This window comes from Onychomys torridus, chromosome X, assembly GCF_903995425.1.
Source record: "Onychomys torridus chromosome X, mOncTor1.1, whole genome shotgun sequence".
In the NCBI taxonomy this organism is placed as follows: Eukaryota; Metazoa; Chordata; class Mammalia; order Rodentia; family Cricetidae; genus Onychomys; species Onychomys torridus.
In genome coordinates, this window is record NC_050466.1 from 121849435 (window position 1) to 121872115 (window position 22681).

General features: G+C 37.6%; 1 protein-coding gene across 1 annotated transcript in view; it reads left to right on the top strand.

Moving 5' to 3' along the window:
* Radx (RPA1 related single stranded DNA binding protein, X-linked) overlaps positions 1-22681 on the top strand; it is a 66966-nt gene that overhangs the window by 33529 nt on the left and 10756 nt on the right. Inside the window, exon 11 of the mRNA XM_036174998.1 lies at positions 7490-7557. Coding sequence (XP_036030891.1) covers positions 7490-7557 — 68 coding nt within the window. The remainder of the gene's footprint in view (positions 1-7489; positions 7558-22681) is intronic.

The window sequence follows — 22681 nt, forward strand, 5'->3', positions numbered from 1 at the left end:
CTAGGAAATCTTAAATTTCTTTCTTTATTTCTTTCTTGACCCATTGGTGATTAAATTAAGCATTATTCTGTTTCTGTGAGATTGTAGGATTTCTGTAATTTTTGTTGTTGTTGAACTCTAACTTTAAGTCATGGTGGTCCAATGAAATACAGGAAGTTATTCTGTTGTGGCTTGTTGTTGTTGTTGTTGTTGTTTTTTATCTGTTGAGATTTGCTTTGTGACCAAGTATTTGGTCAGTTTTAGAGAAAGGTCCACGGGGTGCTGAGAAGAAGTTATATTTTGTTAGGGTTGAATTTTCTGTAGATATCAATTAATTCCATTTGAGTCATAGCATCAGTTAGGTCCCTTATTTCTCTGTTATGTTTTGATCTGGCAGATCTGTCCAGTGGTGAGAGTGGAATGTTGAAGTCTCCCACTCTTTTTTTTTTTAAAGATTTATTTATTTATTATGTATACAGTGTTCTGTCTGCAGGCCAGAAGAGGGCACCAGAACTCATTACAGATGGTTGTGAGCCACCATGTGGGTGCTGGGAATTGAACTCAGGACGTCAGGGAGAACAGCCAGTGTTCTTAACCTCTGAGCCATCTCTCCAGGCCCCCCCTTTTTTTTTTTTTTTTTTTTTTTGGTTTTTTGAGACAGGTTTTCTCTGTAGTTTTGCGCCTTTCCTGGAACTCACTTTGTAGACCAGGCTGGCCTCGAACTCACAGAGATCCACCTGCCTCTGCCTCCTGAGTGCTGGGATTACCGGTGTGCGCCACCACCACCTGGTGTCTCCCACTCTTAATATGTGGGGTTTGATGTGTGATTTAAGCTTCAGTAGTGTTTCTTCTACATAAAAGGGTGCCCTTGTATTTGGGACATAAATGTTCAGAATTGAAACTTCCTCTTAGTGGATTTTTTTTTTGTGATGAGTATGTAACGTCCATCTTAATCTCTTTTGATTGATTTTAGTTTGAAGTCTATTTTGTTAGATATTAGGATGGCTATATACACCAGCTTGCTTCTTAAGTCCATTTGATTGGAAAGACTATTCCCAGCCTTTTACTCTGAGGTAGTGTCTATCTTTGAAGTTGAGGTGTGTTTACTATATGCAGCAGGAAGATGGGTCCTGCTTTCATATCCATTCTGTTAGCTTGTGTCTTTTTATAGGTGAATTAAGTCCATTGACATTAAAGGATATTAATGACCAGTGACTGTTAATTCCTATTATTTTTTGGTGGTAGTGTGCGTGTATTTCTCTTCTTTGGGATTTACTGCTGTGGGGTTATCTATTGCCTGTGTTTTTGTGAATGTATCTGACTTCCTTAGGTTGGAATTTTCCTTCTAGTGCTTTCTGTAGGGCAGGATTTGTGGATAGGTATTGTTTAAATCTGGTTTTGTCTTGGAATGACTTGTTCACTCTGTCTATAGTGATTGAAAGTTTTGCTAGGTATATTAGTGTAGGCTGGCATCCATGGTCTCTTGGTGTCTATATTACATCTGTCTAGGACCTTTTGGCTCTCAAAGTCTCCATTGAGAAGTCAGGTTTTATTCTAATGGGTGGGTCTGCCTTTATAAGTTATTGGCCTTTTTCTTTTGTGGCTCTTAATATTCTTTCTTTATTTCTTATGTTTAGTGGTTTAATTATTATGTGGCGAGGGGACTTTTTTGGGGGGTCTAGTCTATTTGGTGTTCTATAAGCTTCTTGTATCTTCATAGGTATGTCCTTTAAGTTGGAAAAGTTTTCTGTTATGATTTTGTTGAATATATTTTCTATGCCTTTGAGTTGGTATTCTTCTCCTCCTTCTATCCCTATTATCCTTAGGTTTGGCCTTTTCATGGTGTCCCAGGTTTCCTGGACATTTTGTGTTATGACTTTTTTTGGATTTGGTGTTTTCTTTGACTGACAAATCTATTTGCTCTATTGTGTCCTCTACACTAGAGATTCTGTCTTCCATCTCTTGTATTCTGTTGGCTATGCTTGCATCTCTGTTTCCTGTTCATTTACTCAGATTTTCTATTTCCAGCATACCCTCTGTTTGTGTCTTCTTCATTGTTTTTATTTCAGTTTCCAGATTTTGAACTGTTTCCTTCACATGTTTAATTGCTTTTTCATGGTTTTCTTGGCTTTTTAAAAGTGACACAAATATAATAATAAAAAAGTGATTTATTGATTTCTTCCAATTTTTTGTTTATCTTTTCCTCAATTTCATTTTTTTCTTGAAAGGCCTCTAGCATCTTCATGATGCTATTCTTAAGGTTACTTTCTTCTGCTTCTTCTACATTGTGATGTTCAGGTCCTGCTGTTGTAGGAGGGCTAGGTTCTGGTGGTGCCATATTGCTCTTTATGTTGTTTTATGGATTTTTGCTCTGACATCTGCCCATATCTTCCTCTAACAGGTGCAAGAGGTGCCTGTGTCTGAGTGAGCTGCTATTGGTCCACTCTGTGCTTGTGTCTGTGTCTCAGGGGGCCCCTCTGGGTCCAATCTTATCTCTTTGTCTAATTGGAGCTGGCAGATTCTGTATCTCAGGGAGCTGCTCTTGGCCTAATTCAAGCTATCTGGTCCTGTGACTCAGGGATCTGTTCTTGGTCTTATCAGGGCTCCTGGTCCAGTCAGAGCTGGTTGATTCTGTCTCAGGAAGCCTCTCTTGGTCCAGTTAAGTTGGTGAATGAACTTTAATCCAACTAGAGAATTAAACAAGAACCACTTGTTTGGAACTAGGCCTGTAGATGGCAGCAGGCAGAGGGAAGGATGGAAGAAGAAGCATCCCACCAAAGATGGTCTCTTGATTTGAAATAAAATGGCCCCTAAGGAAATGGAACTATTAGGAGGTGTGGCTTTATTAGAATAGGTATAGCCTTGTTGGAGGAAGCATAGGAGCAGGCTTTGAGGTCTCATATATGCTCAGGCTGTGCCCAGTGTCTCAGAGCATTTCTTATTGCCTATAAGCCAAGATGTAAGAACTCTCAGCTCCTTCTCTAGCACCACATCTGCTTTCATGCTGCCTTGCTTCCTGCAATGATGACAATGGACTAAACCTCTGAACTATAATCCATCCCAATTAAACATTTTCTTTTGTAAGAGTTGCCATGGTCATGGTGTCTCTTCACAGCAATAGAAACCCTAAGACAGATTGTTCTCAAAGAAAGCAGGTTCAAAGTTCACTTATCTAGAGCTAGGCCTATTGGTTTAGAGATGGCTATAGACAGGGAAAATGGGAGGGGACAAGGCAAGGTAATTATTAGAAAGGGTGAAGCTGCTTACCCAGCAAAGATTTATCAAGAACAAAGAGTGCTAAAGGACCATGGTCTGAAACTAGGCTTTTGTATTTGTTGATAGTGGCAGGTGGGGGAAGGGATGGTGACTTACTAGGCAAAGGTGGTTCATAAATGAGGAAGTTTCAGGGCTATAGGTCTGGAAGTGGACATGTAAGTTTACAGATGGCTGTGGGTTAGGGAAAGAAAATGAAAGAAGTGACTTACTCAGTAAAGGTTGCTGGCAAACCAAGAGGATTCTAGGGCTTTGGGACTGGAACTAGGCTTGCATGTTTGCATATGACAGCAGGTTGAAGAAAAGCTATCTTAACTATCTTACATTCTTTTTACCCTGTCTTCACTGGTCTCAGAACCATGAAGGGAATAATATAGATGTCCTTTTAGAGCTGAACATTTAATAGTCACTTATTTTCAGTGTTTTACCAATATAAGTCTATGCAGTAACTGCTAGCTACTTCAAAAATAAGTTTCCCTGGCCAAGGATCATAGCAGCAATAATCTATGGGCATAAATGTAAATGTTTAGAAGGCAGCTTAATAGATATAGCATACCTATTGAGCAAAACAATAACTGCAGCTTCTCTATTATGGCCTATGATCTCCTCAGCCATGGGTTTTTTGACTGCGTTTATAATACCAGATTCAAATTCTCATGTTTGGAGTGGGCCATAAATCTAATCAGAAAATTGTTGGTTGCCCCAATAATAGTCATGCCATTATTGCAACAGTGGGCATATCTTGCCTAAAAGGTTGGTGATATAAAATGCAGAGCCCACAGCTATGTAGGAATGTTGATGACATTTCCTCCCCAACAGCCTGGATAGCACCTCCTAACACTATGACAACTAGCCAACAGATGGAAAGCTTCCAGCTCACTTCAAGCTTCATTTCTTCATGTCCTACAACCAAAACATGTAGTGTCATCAGCCATGAAGTGTTAAAACCTAGCTCTGATGGACAGTCAACAGCAATGTTAGTAGCTGATATTGTTTTAGAAGCCTCAGAATCTCCTCTGAATGATAACTCAAAGGGAAATAATCCATCCCAGGCAATAGAATTTTACTCTAATAACCATATGGCTTCTGGGAGCATCTTTTCTTACCTATTCAGGGCACCTCTGTTCACACTCTCAAACTGTCATTTTAACTTTTATAGGCATTGATATTAGATATTTTTTTCTCATTCACCTTGTTATGTGTCATCTGAACCTTATCAAACCACAAAAATCTCATTAATTCTGTGGTCATGCAGTCTGTGCCCTTTGTGAACTGATCTTCTATCCTTCTTCCTTTGGGTGTGCTTTATTGTTTTTCAGAATGCTTTTCTAAATCTACAAAACTCTCAGTATTTATCATTATATCATCTACACAAAATTGTCCTGCAAAGTGTAAGCAAGGTCTCTGAAGGCCCTCCACCCACCATTCCAAGCAAGGACCAGTTGATCTCAGAAGTGAGAAGTTAAGGCAAAACTAAAGAAAGTATTAGCAAGGTCAATCTAGCAGGAAAAGATCCCATAACATACATCAATTGTTTCCTAAAAGATCAGTGTTGAGTACTATGGTATTGCTGGGAGGTACTACCTTCATCAGTCCTCTGTAATCCACAGTCATTCTCAGTGAGCCATCCCACTACCTCATCTGAAGGTGCTGCTACAAGGATGCTTTGCATATCCCCACCTCTAGCAGTAGTCCAGGTCCAGGGCTGGCTTTCTTTGCTTTGATTGGCCTAGGGTCAAGACTGTACTCTCACCTGCTGTTCCCTCAGAGGCTCATTGCTTCTGGCAATCTGTAGGGCCAAGCTACAGCTGGCTGATGCCTTTTCTGTTGGCCACACCTAGCTCCTGAGAGGTCCTTGACCTGAACAAACAATTTTCACTCCCAATATCCTTTCTTATAGAAGAGAAATGCATTGTTCTGGGGCTAACTGCACTCCTGAGACAAGCATGGTCTCGCTTACCTGTGCTGCTTTATCACTATATTTTCATTAATGTTTATTCAGGCTTAAAAACTTCAGGGCTCACAAGAATTAAATTTGGCTTTCTGTCATGTTTTTTTTCCTTAGAAACTCTGGCTTGACACACATCTTACCACATTTACTTTTGAGTGACCCAGGCAAGCAATTTAGTCTGCTTTTGCCTTTTCTTAAGTCCTCTTAAATTCTTTAGCACTTTACAAACCTGATGTACATGCCAATCTAAATTGTATAGTCTCTGTTACCTCAAAAATTGTATGCCACCATGGGGTTCAGCAAAGCCACCATACTAGTCCTGGGCTGCCTGTTGAATCAACCCCTTCCTTAGATGTTCTGTGAACACAATCCTATCTGATCCAGTGAACTTAGCATCAAATACTGCTGTGTATGCTCATTTTTGTCATTAATGCTGGTCCTTCTATTGTCTTCCTGTCCCTGAAGCTCATGGGAACCTCAGCCAGAAATAATCAAGTGTCTCTAAGGGCTCTTATCAGTCAGTCAATCAGGGAATTATTTCCCTCATTATCTAGCCTTTGACCTATAGAAAAAAGCATAGTTCAAAGTCAGGCTATTACCTGACTATAGTAGTTCACTTTATGAGTCACTATTAAGGCCTCCTCTGTATTCTGCATGTTTTTCCTTCCTCTGCATTAAAAGTCAGACCTGAGAGGTATCGTGCATCACTTCTGTCCCTCCTCATTGTCCAGTTCTTATGGAATCCAAGTTTGGGTATACCAAGAGAGGCTGTTTAGCACAGGTGTGATTTGTATTTTTTTTCTTTATGCCCCAATGAGAAATGGCAAGCCAATTCCTCCATCCTATTCAACTCTCCCCTTTCTCCCTCTGTCTTTTCTTTTTCCTGCTAATTCGATGGCTGCTTGTTGTATTTCCTCCATTTCATTGGGAGTCATTCTAGGCAGAAAACTCGAACTCAGTCACTTGTCTTATTGTCCAGAGCAAGGGCCACACGACTGATACCATAAGCTTACTTAAAACTCTGTCCCATACATGTTACTTTGGTTGATGAAGGCTAGGATTATAATCCTAGCCTTCATCAACCATTTGAAGGACCTCTCCACACTCACATGATAGATGCCATCCATCAAGGAGTCTTTCATTCCCTACCACATACAGGAAAACAGTTACTCCTGAATTCTTCAGGCGCACCACACCTTCAAATATAGCCTTAGTTGCATGTCATTTCACCCATTGCAGGGACAATGCAAGAGCTACTAAAGCAGAAGGCACACCATTCTGTACCACACTGGGAAGGACAACCATACCAGGATTCTCCACATAGACACTCCACCCTTAGATGGCTTAGCTTCAGTTGCATATCTCATAGCCCACAACAGGGGCAATGGTACTTCTCCTCCTCATTTTTAATTCTGTTGTGTCCTGGATTAAGGTGCGAAGTGTTGGGTGAACTTTTTCTTGTTGCACCAATGAGTTTAATTAGGATTATTTACAGAATCATAGATAAGGGGTCATTTACTGGAACATGGGGAATTTATCAGCAGCTATACCACAGATGAACCCCCTCTCCTAGCAACTGTTAACTGCTTATAGAATTTGAGGGAGGGGTAGGACATCTTCAGCCCCCTGCCTCCAAGAAGGAACATCAGTGAGTCCAATCCTGTGCTATCTTCAGTAATCCCAACTGCCGACAGTCTAAGAGGGCAATGGCCATGTCATGCACAGAGGACAGCATCTGACAACACTGTTTTATTCTGTTTGTTCTGGTACTATTTCAGCATATAAAAGGAGCAATTAGCTCTGACTAAAAATCAGGGTAGGATTCTATAGGAAATAATAACTGAGTTAAAATCTGAAGGACAAATAAGAGTTAATCGAGCAGAAGAAAAGAGGCATAGAATTATTCATTGCTGAAGAAAATAAATGCAGCTCTCAAGTCGTATGGAAGTAACAAACTAAAGTGAACTTGTAGAATGCAAAAGGTTGTTTTACAGAACTGTTGAAAATATGAGAACTCATTTTGAAATTCTCATGATAAGAGAATAAAAACGTTTTCATCTTTAGTTGCTATATAATGAAGTTAAATGTTCTCTTTTATAATATTTAACTCTATTGCAGTGTTTATAAACTATATTATGTATGGGTTTTTTGGTAATTATATGTATATTTAATGGATTACTTTAAGAAACATATTGAATTAAAATAAATTCTGAATAAACGCAATTAGGTTTTTCCCATCTAAATCTCTTTTACAATGTGGTTATCTTATTTTTTTATCATTTGCAGGGTTCCTGTGCCTCAGCCACATTCTTCACAAATTAAAGGAAGCAAGCACACACCAAGTGTCTTCCACTGTATGTTGCTGTTTTAGTTATTATTCCTTACAAGAGTTTGTGTAACTCTGTTGCATACATACTGGTATTTGATTTTATTCTCCAGTACTCTGATATAGCTCCTACTAGCAAAAGATAAAGTGTTTCATAATAGTTTAAGTTACCCTGAAATGTACTGTTTGGTAATATCTGAAAAGTGCATGCAACTATAATAATGGCTGCCAGATAAAATGCTTATAAGGTATCAGTGTATAATTAACAGGAATTACTTGTAGTGCTCTATAATACATTAGGTTAACCATAGTTGACATTTAATTGTGTATTTTATAATACCTAGACAAGATTACAAATGGATCCAAACACAAATGCTAAGTTTATGAGGTTATAGATCTTCCAGTTACCCTGATCTCATCATTATACACTGTATACATATATTTAAGCATTTCATTGTACCCCACAAATGTATATAATTACATATTTAATCCATTGTTCTTGAAATTTATCTTATCTGAACAGCTACCAAGTATTAAAATGGTAAGATATGCTTTAAAGGAAAATCCACCATTAATATAGAGATGCTGTTGGCTAGACAGAATAGATTAGCCCCAGACACAAAGCAGAAAACACTGACAAGCAGAAAGGAAGGTTAAGGTTGATAGCTTCAGGAAGGAAGACAAGTGTGTGTGTGCAAGGGAAGTGATCACAATCTCATCAGAGACTTATGACCGTGGCCATGTGATGAGTGTATGCTTGTGATCCTATCTGCTGCTAACATCGAACTAACTGCTTTTTTAACTAAAAGAAATATTTATACACCTATATACCTAGTATGTTTAAACTCATTTTATGAGTGATGTTCCAAGAAACAGCAACTCCTGAAAGGAAAAATATGTATTCAAATGGGGCAGTTTTGCCATATGAATCTATATAGTATTATTCATCGTGCTAGAAAAATCCAAATGTCACATTATTTTATTACTCCCCAACAATATTTGCTGAATATCTGTTATAAACTACAGTTCTAGAAAAACCCACAAAATACTTTCCTTATTAACAAAAGAACCTGTCTCTCATTTAGCACACTTAGCAGAATGCATCCTTCCATCCACTTGGAGATGCTCTTGTATACACTCTTATTTGTAACCAGTGTCACTATAAAACAAAACTAGTTTTTCTCTACCTTAAGAGTGACTTTCATCAGCATTTTTGTCTTAATAAATCTTTGTCTTCCCCTTTTAATATTTCCTACTATCCAATGCCACTACTAGGTAAAATCATTTGTATCAATAAATGAGCTAATGATGATCTTTAAGAGTAAAAGTAACCAGAAAAACATTTGTAAGTTTGTTCCTTTCGTAGCAGCAAATGAGTGTTTTTTTAGTTAGCATGAGAGTGGTTAAGTAGGTTTAATTTAAATGGACAGAATAGGTAAATCTAAGCAAGTCTTTGGTTTTTTGTTTGCTTTCTTGTTTGTTTTGTTGTGCTTTATTTTACTATGGAGGGTGCTTTCAGGGAGAAGAGATCAAATACAGTATTTTAAGCAAGTCTTACTTCCTTTCTTTGCTATAATTCAAATGGTTTGAGCTTAGGGTTGGTTTCTGACATGATTTCATAATATAATTTAGTACTAGTAGGATGTCATTAGAATTATTTGCTTCAAGTGGAATCTTAAACCAAGGGATCATCTCTCTGGGTCTAACATTTTAGCCCTTTATCTCCATCTTGTCTTTTGGTGTGAATTTTATTTTAGTCCTCCACCCAGCCAAAGGGGAGACTGTCATTTATTACATATTATCTTCTTAAATATGATGTGTCAGTAAACTGTTCTACAGTTTTTTGGTATGGTTTTTATTGATTGTTACATGGTATGAAACATTGGCATTTTGTGTATATGTATGATGTGTGTGTGTGTGTGTGTGTGTGTGTGTACATGCATGCACATGCACGCACTCATGGGCATATGCACAAATGCTTATGGACTATGGCATGTGGAACTCAGAGCAGAACTTTGAGTGTCAGTCCTCACCTTCCACCTTGAGACAGAATCTTTTCATTGTTTGTCACTATGTACACCCAAGAGTCTACTGTTTCTGCCTCCCTTATCACCATAGGAACACTGGGATTACAGATACCTGCTTTACTTGGTTCATGGAATTTGAATTGGATCTTCACACTTGTATGGGAAATACTTTATTCAGTGTATTAGTTAGGGTTTTTATTGCTTTAATAAAATACCATGACCAAAAGCAAGTTTGGTAGGAAAAGGTTTATTTCATTTTATAATTTGAAGTCTAGCAACTGGAGTAATTGGGGCAAAAACTGGTGCAGGATCCATAGAGAAACTGCTACTTACTGGCTTGGTCAGCGTGGCTTCTTAAACTAGCCAGCACCATCGGGTGCTCAGGTATGGCACTGCCTAAAGTGATCAAGGCCCTCCTGTTGGGGATGTCTTTCTGTATGCTGTGAATGTGTTGCTCTGATTGATTGATTGATAAAATGCTGATTGGACAGTAGCCAGGCAGGAAGTATAATATAGATGGGAAAAGCAGAGAGGAGAATTCTGGGAAGTGGAAGGCTGAGTCAGGAGATGCTGCCAGCTGCTGCCTCAATGAAAAGCAAGATGTAAGGATCAATCAAGAAAATGCCCAGCTGGGCAGCAGTGGCACGCACCTTTAATTCCAGCACTCAGGAGGCAGAGCCAGGAGGATCTCTGTGAGTTCAAGGCCAGCCTGGTCTACAGAGCAAGATCCAGGACAGGCACCAAAACTACATGGGGAAATCTTGTCTCAAAAACAAAACAAAAAGGAAATGCCCCACAGACTTTCCTACAGACCAATCCTATGGAAGCATATTCTCAAGTAAGATGCCTTCTTCCAAGATGACCCTAGCTTTTGTCAAGTTGACCAGAACAACAACAAACCAGCCAGCACACACACTGAAGCATATCTCTAGCTGAATTTTGGGGTATTTTAAGCATCTCTATACTTAGAAAGCATCTTCAGAAAATGGTGCTGGCATAACTGAATGTCAACATGTAGAAGATTGCAAATAGATCTATATCTATTGACATGCATAAAACTTAAGTCCAAGTGGATCAAAGACCTCAATATAAATCCAGTTACATTGAACCTAATAGAAGAGAAAGTAGGATGTAGTCTTGAACACATTGACACAAGAGACTACTTCCTAAATATAACACCAGTAGCACAAACACTGAGAGCAGCAGTCAATAAATGGGACCTCCTGAAACTGAGAAGCATCTGTAAGGCAAAGGACACGGTATATAAGATAAAACAACAGCCTACAAAATGGGAAAAGATCTTCACCAACCCACATCAGACAGAGGGCTGATCTTAAAAGTATATAAAGAATTCAAGAAACTAGATGTCAAAATAACAAACAAACCAATTAAAAATGGGCCACAGAGCTAAACAGAATTCTTAACAGAAGAATCTCAAATGGCCAAAAGACATTTAAGAAATTGCTCAGCATCCTTAGTCATCAGGGAAACGCAAATCAAAACGACTCTGAGATACCATCTTACACCTGTCAGAATGGCTAAGATAAAAAACACTGAAGACAGCTTATGTTGGAAGAATGTAGAGCAAGAGGAACACTCCTCCACTGTTGGTGGGAGTGCAAACTGGTACAGCCACTTTAGAAATCAGTACGGCAGTTTCTCAGAAAGTTGGGAATCAATCTAACTCAAGACCCAAGGATTCCACTCCTGGACCAAGGAGTGCTCAATCATACCACAAGGTATGATTGCTCAGCTAAGTTCATAGCAGCATTATTGTAATAGCCAGAGCCTGGAAACAACCTAGATGCCCCTCAACTGAAGAATTAATAAAGAAAATGTGGTACATATACACAATGGAGTACTACTCAGCAGTTTAAAAAAAAAAAACAGTGACATCATGAAATTTGCAGGCTAATGGATGGAACTAGAAAATATCATCCTAAGTGAGGTATCCCAGACTCAGAAAGACAAACATGGTATGTACTCACTCATAAGTGGATACTAGAAGTAAAGCAAAGGATAACCAGACTACAATGCACGGCTCCAGAGAAGCTGCAGCCTTCATCCAGTAACTGATGGAAACAGATGCAGAGAGCCACGGCCAAGCACCATGCCAAACTCCAGAAATCCAGTCGAAGAGAGGGAAGAGGAATTCTATGAGCAAGGGGCATCGAGACCATTATGGGGAAACTTACAGATACAACCAAACCAAGCTAGTGGGAACTCATGAAAATAATTAATCCTTTTAAAAATGCTTCTTTCCAGAGGCTATGAGCATAGTTCAGTAATTGCTCTAGTTTGCTGTCTGTTTATTCTGATAAACACCATAACCAAAATAAACATGGGGAGGAATAGGTTTATTTCAGCTTACAGGTTACAATCCATCATGGAAGTAAGCCAGGAAAGTAGCTCAGGATAGGCACCTAGAGGCACGAATTAAAGCAAAGACAAGGAAGGAATGCTGCTCACTAGCTCACTTCCTTGCTATCAATCATTACCTTTCTTATACAGTCATGCCTACCTCCCTGAGCCTTCCTGAATCAACTCGTGACCGAAATGTCCTGTAGACCAGTATTAGTATGTTTGAAAATTTTCCACAGCAAAAGTAAATTTAAAACATTAAAATACTTTTGCAGCTATGACAAACACAAGTCTAAAAATACATAATTCTGGTTGATAAGTATATTGATACTGCATTAGTTTCTGTTTTCCCAGTTTTTCTATTTCTTTAAGAAAAGTAAAAATAGATGGGCATTGGTGGTACACGCCTTTAATCCCAGCACTCAGGAGGCAGAGCCAGGCAGATCTCTGTGAGTTCAAGGCCAGCCTGGTCTACAGAGTGAGATCCAGGACAGGCACCAAAACTACTCAGAGAAACCCTGTCTCAAAGGAAAAAGAAAAGTAAAAATAGACCTGAGGGACTTGTGTCCATGTAATACCTAAATAATTCATAAAAGATCAGTGGAGTTTTGACAAATTACCAGATACACAGGCAAAGATCAGTTTTAGCACAAGAACAAAAAGAAATTTCATATAATGTTCAAAATACAACAAGGTGTTTTGTTGTGGGGTAGCCACCAAAAAGACTGCTTGGACACAGGTTTAAGCCAATAGAAAGACTTTATTAGCCATCTGGAAACTACACTGGGTGTTTAGGATCCCAGTGTAGCCCTGGGCCTTTCTCAGGGAGAGCTTTTTAAGCACAAACATATCCTGAGTTGACATACTTCATTTAACAAGATCAGTTAACCAGAAGCAGAACTACAGAAACTAGACGGCAAGATTAGTACATTAAGAGACTTTCCCAGAACTGTAGACTTTGATGGATTGGGTCTTTGTTTTCATTTTGGCCAGTGGTGCTGTCTACATGTTAAGTTTTATGTCCGGAATGGTACTTTCACCATGGAGTCAGTTGTACTAAGTAAGGTCTGGGAGCCTACTAAGATCTGGGGCCCTGTTATAGTTTGGTGTATTGCAGCATAAAGCAAGAGGCAGGAAGTAGTCTAATGATTAAAGAAATGTCAAAAGACTAAATCAGTGAATCATATAAAGAATCTTGGACTTTAGAAATCAAGACAAAGTTTGAAGATAATAAACAGAAAGAACAGAATGGTTTTGTTTTCATTTTCAAACTCTACTGTGGTGTCTATATAAAAAACAGATGTAAAGAAAACCATTCTGGAGGTAAAGAAGCCAGAAAGTGATGATGAAGGCCAGGAACATATAGTAGTAGTTATAAAAATAAAGAACAAGAAAATAAATGAGACATAATTTTGAAAATATAACTGCTTCACTCTAGATGGTGTTGTAAATTGAAAGTAGAAAAGTGATGAGTCACTGTTAAAGTCTCAGGTACCCACATTTTGTCTCAATTGAAGGGACTGAGAACTCCTATCAGAAGTAAGCAATAGTGTTACTTTGCAAGGTTTGAAATGATGAAATACCATACAATCTGTGGCTAGATCAGCAGACATTTGTTTCCACACAGTCTGGAGACTAAAAGTTTCAGGGTAGGTTAGGTTTCTTCTGAAGCCTCCCTCCTTGGCTTATGGATGGTCTTCTCATTGTGTTTGTACTGTTTCCACTGTGTGTATATATCCATACCTATGTGTTTAAGATTCCTCTTCATGTAAGGACACCAATCTGAATTAAGACCCAAACTGATAGTCAATCACCTCTTTAAAGACCTCATCTCTTATGTATGATCACAATGTGATATACTGACAGAACTTAAATATATGAATTTGTAGATGATACAGTTCTGTACATAAACATGTATATGCAGGTATCTCTTGAATGCTGAGTTAGATTCCTTTAGATATATGCCCAGAATTGTTATAGCTGGATCATAAAATAGTTCTATTTTAGGAACATCCCCAGTGAGTTCCACACTGACTGTATTATAGTCCACCAAAGAAGGGTTCCTGCCTCCCATTTCCATAAACATTTCTTGTCTATTTTCTTAATGATACCTGTTTTGAGTGGAGTGAAATGGAATCTCAGTGTGTAATTTATTTGTATTCTCTGATAGATAAAGATGTTGAATATATTTTCATATATTTATTGCTTATTTTTACTGGTTTTGGGAATTAATGTGCACTTCATTTGCCCAATAATTGATTCTGGTTAATTTGGAGTTTCTAATTTTTTGTAGTCTTCATGGGTTCTGGATGTGAATCCCCAAGACAAGTTTTTTTGTGTGTGTTCATCCTCTATCCTGCCAACTTGCTAAATTACTTTATTAGCTGTAATTACTTTTCTCTTGATTCTGACATATTTCCTATACATGGTATTATATAATCTACAAGTAAGGGTAATTTTGTTGTTGTTTCAAAAATTTTGAATTTTATATAGTGAAGCCAACTTGAAACAGAATATTGACATTTGAAACATTTTAAAGAATTATTTATTTTTATGTGTATGGATGGGTATTTTTGCCAGCATGTAATTCTGTGCACCACATGAATGCAGAGTTTGTAGAGGCCAGAAGAGGCCGTTGATTTCCCTGGAACTGGAGTTACAGATGGTTGCAAGCTGCCCTGTGGGTGGTGGGAAGAGTAGCCAGTGTTCTAAACCACTGAACTATCTCTCCAACTCCCAGATAAGGGTAATCTTACTGTCCCTTTCCAACTTTAGGCCATTCATCTCTTCTTTTTATTTATTTTTAATCTTTAAGTTTTGTGTTATATTTATTTACTCAAGGGGGTGGTAAATGGGGCATATGTGCTTGCCACTGTTCATATGTAGGACCTATGGCAACAACTTCTAGAAGTAAGTAACTCCTTCAACCATGTAGGCCTCAAGGACTGAAGTCAGGTCATCAGGATTGGTAGCAAGTGCCTTTACCTTATCAGCCCTCTCTCTTTCTCTTTCACTCCTCCCATCTCTCTTTCCCAGTTTCTTAAAGTACAGTGTTGAGTAGCAATGAGGAAAATGAGCAACCTTATCTTGTGCAAGATCACAGGGAAATGTTTTTTCATGTGAGACTGAACACCTTCAAGATGGTACAGCCATAGATAAGGGAGAAGGCTTTCTTATTTCTCCATTAAATAAGGATTTTATATTGACTTTTTCTTTTTTATATAAATTACCAATTTCATCTCAAAGAAGTTCCCATCTAGTCCTAGTTTGCTAAGTGCTTTTATCATGAGTGGATGTTGGATTTTGTTAAATGCTGTTTGACACCATTTGAGATAATTATGTGGTATTGTCATCATTGAATTAATGTGATATATTTCTTTTCTTACATTGAACAGATAAACCCTTCTTGGTTGTGGCATAAAATCTCGTTAATAATCTGTCGAAACTGATTTGCTGATAATTTTTCATAAGTCTGCATCTATATTGAGACATTACTAAAGGATATTTGTATGTGAATTTCTTTTTAGGTGCCTTTATCAGACTTTGGTATTGGTAATACTGGTCTTATAGAATGGGGAAGGAAGTGTCCCTTCATCTTCTGTTTTATAATCATTTGGAGAATTTTTGCTTATTTTTTTTCACACCTAAGGCCTCTCACATACTAGCCAAGGAGTCAACTGAGCAATACCCCAGCCCAGTTCTGCTTTAAATGTTTTATAGAATTTACTAGTGAAGTCACCTGTTTCTGTACTTGTCTTGTTGATGAGGTTTTGGTTATTAGTTCAATCTCTACTTGTTACAGGTCTGCTGAGAATGTCTACATCTTCTGGGTAAACTCAAGCCATTTATTTGTTCCTAAGCAGCATCTGTTCTATTATTTGGATTATTGGTACATAATCACTTCTAGTATTCCACTGCAATATTATTTCTCTAAAGAATCACACTTTCATCTCCAAGTTTAGTCATTTATGTCTTCTCTTTTGCTTGGCCAGTCTATCTAAAGATAATATTCTGGCTGAAAACATAGTTTAATTGGTAAAGGGCTTGTTATGCAAGCATGTGGACAAAGGTTTTAATTCTTAGTACACACATTTAAGAAAAAAAGATAGGTGTGCCCTAGGCACTATTAAATCCAGCCCTGGGAGGCAAAGACAGGAGGATCCCTGGGGCTTGCTGACATGCCAGCATAGTCTATTTGTTAAATTCTAGGCCAGTGAGAGAATGACAGTTGACATTCCAACATGGGTGGGGGAAGGTACACCAGGTTCTGCCCCTAGATGAAGAACTACATGCAATGGCTGCTAAGAGAAAGAGAATCGGGGTTTTGAAGGGAAGAGCCACCAATAGGTTATCCAATATCTAGTATTCAGGCATAAACACACACACACACACACACACACACACACACACACACACGTACAAATCAATAAATTAATAAAAATAGAATTAAAATTAGAGGGGGGGAAAGGCAGTGATTGAGGAGAACACCCAGCATTGACCTTTGGCTTCCACACATGCATATGCAAAAAGTACACATGACCACATATGCACACATATATATAAGATAATTTTGACATTTTCAAGAACAGTTTAGGTTTTTTATATTCTATATTGCATATCTGCTCTAAACACTATTTTCTAATTCCTCACAGGATAAAGTTTTCTTCTTGATTTGGAAATTCTTAATATCAGCATCTATAACAGTCAGTGGTACACCACCACCACCTCATCACATCTCCTAGGTTTCATACTGTATTTCAGTTTTCATTCGCCTCAAGATATTGTCTGATTTCCTTTATGATTTTGGCTTTGACTTGTTGCTTATGACTTTGTTGTTTCACTTTCACAGATCTGTGAATTCTCTTGTTTTTCTCCATTATTGGTTTCTGGCTTCATTCTGTTGCAGTTAGAAAAGTTACTTTGAAGATTTTGGATTTTTTTTAGTTTACTGAGACTTGTTTTGGGGCATAGAATATGGTTTTTCTGGGAAATATCTCATGTATTCTTGAAAATAATGTGTACTTGACTTTTTAGGTTTGTTGTGTTCTATTTGGTTTACAATGTTGTTTAATATCATTTTCCCTATTCATTTCCTAGCTAGATGCTCTAGCCATTATTCAAAATGATGTACTGACATCTGCAGCTAGCAGTATAAAACATTCTCCCTTCAATTCCAGTAATGCTTTCCTTGTGAGCTTAGTGATCTGTTTTTTTTAATTTCATGTAAATTTATAATTAATACATAATTTGATGAATTGACTCTTCTCAGTAGGTAATTTCTTTTACATTTTACAAGAGTTAATGGCTTACAGTCTATTTTTTCAGATAGTAACAGCTACTCTAGTTCTTGTCTGGTTAGTATTTGCAATGAATCCTATCCTTTTGCTTTCAGCTTACATTATCTTTATATCTAGAGGAGCAAATACTTGTGTCATTTTTTTTCCATTTGCTAAGCTAGTCCCTTTGATTACAGCATTTGACTTATACTGAAATTCATAATTGAGAATGATGGACACAGTTTTGACATTTTTGTTTCCTATGTACCATGCTTTGATTGTCCCTCATTTCCTGTATTACTGCCATACTCTGTGTTTAAGTGGTTATATATATATATATAAACCAATCTGGAATATTATCTCATTTCCTTGTCTGTACATGTATGTGTGTATTTGAAGATAGATTTGCACCTTGGGACATGCAAGCTTTTGATGCCAGTACTTCCTGCAGATAAGAAAATGTTCATATGTTCAAGTCCCTTATATAAAAAGTTACAGTATTTGACTATAACATAGGCATATCTTCCTGTATGGTTCAATCTTCTCTGGATTATTTGTAATATCTAGTACACTATAAATGATCAGTATATAGTTATTACCCTGTATTGTTAATAGACCAATGGCAGCAAGAAGAGTATGTTCATGTACAGTGTAGACGATTGTTTTTAAATGCTTTTAATCCAAAGTTGATTGGAGTCTATAATTGTGAAGTCAAATTTAGAAGGCTAACCATTTCACTTATGGTTACCATGAAGATTAAATTTAACATTCTAAATTTATAGCAACATAGTTTGAATAGATAACAACTTACTTTCAATAGTATAAAAAGACTGCTCCTATACATGCTTCCCTATCCCCCACTATTTATATGTTGTCACCACAGATTATGTCTATGTTCATTTTGTGTCCTATAACATTTAATTGTGTGTTATCCATATCAACTGTGATTGATTTCATATAGAAAATTAAAAACTAGAGTTAAAAACTAAATATACAGCAATGTGAACTTTGATATTTGTCAATGAAAATAATTTTACCCAAGGTCTTCCTTCTTGATAGAACATCAAGGTGTTATACAGCTCTGTCTCCTTTCATGTCCACCTGAAGCATGGCCTTTAACACTTGTTTTAGGTTAAATGTGCTAACCAAGTCCCTCATTTTCTATTCCTCTTCTTGATCTCCAACTCATTCTTGGAAGGAGAGTTTTGTGCCATATAGAGTCCTTATTTAACATTTTCCCCAGTGTTCTAAATCACCACTTTGCCTTTTGGCCCTGTGGGTTTTCTATGAGGATTTTAGTGTAAAACACATTTTTGTCCTTGCCAAACTGCTTCTCCTTTGCTTTTATGTATCTTTCTTCTGTCATGCCTTTCACCTATTTTGTTAAAATCTGTCTCATTGCAAAATTTTGGGCCATTATTTCTTCAAATACTCTTTCATTCTCTTCCTTTATAACTGATAATATCAGTGTTCATCAGCTTAATGTTGCCACACCAGGTTCCTAGGCTCTGCTTTTCTTAACTCTTTTTCCTTTCCTTTCTGCTCCTTAATCAGCCTCGCATTTTGCTGATTCTTTCTGCCTTCTCAGAAATACCATTGAAGCCCTAGAGTGAATTCTCTTTTTCTGTTATTGGTTTTTTCCCATGGATTTATTATTTGTTTCATTTTTATTATTGTGGGTTTTTTTCTCTTTGATAGTTTGACTTTAATTCAAGTATTGTTTCTCTGGCTTAGTTTCGATTTTTACCTATATTGCTATTATTTTTATATTTAGCTTTGGAACAATTTTCAATTTTCCATTTTTAAAGGATCTTTAAGCCATTTGTTTAAAAACACTTTTACTGGTATTCCAGTGTCTGAGCCTTGTCAGTGACTGTTCATTTGTTTTCATCTTTTGAATGCATTATATTCACCTTCTTTTTTTGTAAGGCCTTGGCTTCTTATTGGAAACTAAACATTAGAATATTGTGATGCAGTGACTATGAAAATCAGTTTTTTCTTCCTCATAATATTTGCTGCTTTTCTGTTTCTGAAAATTGTAAATGTCCCTTTGTCTAGTGACTTCCTCCAGTTCTTGGTAGAAACTCATTGTATGTAGCTACAGAATTCTCTTTTCCTTAACTGTGTCCATCTGTTGTCCTCACAGACATTTCTCAGAACAACAGAAGCTAAAATGAAATACCACTTCCTGCAAACTTAGATTGGCCCTTTACTATGGCCCTCCTTCAGTACTTAGCTAGTCTTCCACTGAGCCTTTGGAGCAACCTCAAGTTAAAGTTAAAGCTTTAGGGCTTTTCTGAGTTTGCAGCTTAGAGGGAGCCTGTTCCAAATTACCTAGGATACATGTGCAATTTGAATGCACCGGTTTCAAAACCAAAATTTCAGACTGGCTTTTCCTCTGTGACCTTAGACAACTGACTTTTTAATGTCAGTTTCAATCTCTTGCTCCAGATTTCTGCAGGTGCTTTGTCTACTTCACAGTGTTTTCCAGGTCTACCAACTGCTTTTTCAGCCTTAAGTAAGTTACATGAGCCAGAGGTCAGGACCTCGTATTGTACTTCAGGTATGCGCTGGCAGGTTAGAAGAACTCTAAATTGGTCTGGGAAATGGCCCAGTGAGTAAAGTGCTTGTTCAAGCATGGTGACCTGAGTTTTGATCTCGAAGGTGGGTGTGGAGGAGTAAAAAGCAAGGCCTGGTGGTGCGCAACAATAAACCCAGTGGTGGGACAGGGCAGAACGAGATGGGTAGGTACCCTGAGCTCACTGACCAACCAGACCAGCTATAAATAGACCAGGTTTGCTGAGAGATCCTGTCTCAAAAAGTAAGGTAGAAATTAAAACACTGATTATCAGGGCTTTTTTTTCTTGCTTTTCATGGTTTTGATGGTTTTTATTGTTTGAGAGTGAAAACTGAAGTTAGGTAGATAGGTGTTCTGGGAGGAGTTGGGGGAGGTGAAGAATAGTATTAAAATAGCCTGTGTGAAAAAAAGTTAATAAAATAAAATAAAACTAAGGTGGAGCAGAAAAGAGGAAGCTAGCTGAAGTTGACCTTCGGCCTCCACACACACTTCTGGGCTCACAGACCCAATTCCCCATGCACAACCTAAGGAAAACCAAAAGAAGAAAGCTACATAATTTGTGAGGAAGGTGTCCAGGACCAGGACCCCACAAAATTAACCCTGGCTTCCTTCTTCAAGAATCCTGCTATACCTAGGGAGGGGCAGAGCAAAGCCAAGTTAACTCCCAGAAAGCTTACTGTTGTTTTCAAGTTGTCTGTATCCAGACCAAGTGTTCACTTGATTACTCTGAACCCTTGTTGTCCAGGTTTCTCGCCCAGTCACTTTTGACAATTTCTGCTTAACCTTTATAATCAAATGTTTTCTTTATTTAATTAACATTTTTGGAGTTTCATACATGGGTACTCCAACTTCTCAAGTGCCCTACCCACAAACTCATACTATTTAATTATGTACACACACACACACATACACACACACACAAAAAAAAAAAAAAACCTGCTGAGTTCTTTAGTGCTTCTCATGTATATGTGATTAGGGCTGACCATGAAAGGGAGAAGCAGTCTGTTTTTTTCCTTTGTTCCTTGTTACCAATGGGGGGAGGCAGGAGCATAGCTTTAACACACTTCTCTACAATTTTCTAGAGGGTTATAAAGTTTCCTTGTTTCTTGATGTCAGCTGCTGCTGACAAATGCATAGTTCCAAATGTTCATATAATTTTATATGCTTTCTTTATTCATTGCCTGAGAAGAAAAACAGCTCCATGAGGAGAAAGTTCCTTGCTTACTTGATTATGTAGACATGTACTTCATTTCCTTAAGAAGAAAAATGTACTTTCTGTTTTTCTTTGCCAGTTTTCAAAATAATGAGTCAGATCCCAGGTATCCTCCAGAATTGACCAGTTGTGACGTAGATTTGTTGCTGTTGCTTTGGTTCAGTTTTGCTTCCTTTGGTGTTAAGTTATCACTATCATTACTAGTGACAGTCTGCCTAATTTGGTGGGTCAGAAATGCTTCATTTATGCTTATGCTGTTCATATGACTGTAATGATGTTTGATAGTAGTGGGGGGTGTCAAAATTTTGCTGTTGGTCTTTACAGCATGTTTATAGACTCATCTTGAACATTATTTCCCCAGACAAGCAATCAGCCATTTTTCCACAGAGCTGTAGTAGTTAGCAATTACAGTCAAGGCATTATAGATTTGAATATATACTTATCTAGTTGTTATTTCTCAGCATTTGCAGAAGGCAGAACTAGAAAAGGTGCTTACTTACCTTATTGGTTATTAGGTATTTATTTAGGTAATGTCAAGACAAAATATTATTTCACATTTATACTTCCAGTTTGAATCAAATAATTTTCACATACAAGATTAAAAGAAAGGAAACCTATTCCACTGCAAGAATTTGGACTCTTCTCTTCCTCTTTCTGTAAGCAGCCTCGGGTGACCTGTGAAAATTGTTTCCTGCTCTCTAGAGTCAGAAACCCCTATAAAATCACTCAAATTAAGAACCACAAATCTTTGTGTTTACTTTAAGAACACCCATGAAACTTCCCAGGCCATCAAGGGTATGCATATCTGAAAAGCCACCAAGGGATAGATCCATTGGTTCTATCTGAGTCCTCATTATTTAATCATCTCTCAGTAAATAGAACCACCAGTAGGTAGCAAAGCAAGCCTTCAACACTTGAGCCTTTTGGAGCCATATCAAAAGCATAATACCGACCTTAAATTTAAGAGGCTCAGAAAAATGTTCTGTTTCTTTGCAATTCCTTTTGTTTTTATGGTATACCCCACTATTATAAATTGATAGCTTGTAATATTCTTTTCTGTGTGGTTCTGTTATAAACTGGGTAGATATTTAAGTTCACTTCTTTTATTTTCCTACTAGGGATTGATTACTTTAAATATATTTAAATAATACTTATTTTATAATTTGGTTAATTATCGACATAGTTCCAAAGTCAACTATTGCTGGGGATGTCTTTCTGTATGCTGTGAATGTGTTGCTCTGATTGATTGATAAATAAAACGCTGATTGGACAGTAGCCAGGCAAGAAGTATAGTATAGGTGGGATAAGCAGAGAGGAGAATTCTGGGAAATGGAAGGCAGAGTCAGGAGATGCTGCCAGCCACTGCTGCCATGAGAAGTAAGATGTGAAGACAGAACTGATAAAAGGTACCAAACCACGTGGCTAAACATAAGTAAGAATTATGGGTTAATTTGGGTGTGAGAGCTAGCTAGCAAGAAGCCTGAGCCATTAGGCCAAAGAGCTTTAATTAATATAAGTGTCTGTGTGTTTATTTGGGTCTGAGTGGCTGCAAGCTGGATGGGACCAGGAAAACTGGCTACAAAGTATACCAAAGAATACATATTTAAAGAACTGTAATTTTCATACATGTTCCTTTTCTTCTATTCCATTAGTCTCACCATGGATGATTATTTTTTAATTATTTTTATTTTATGTGT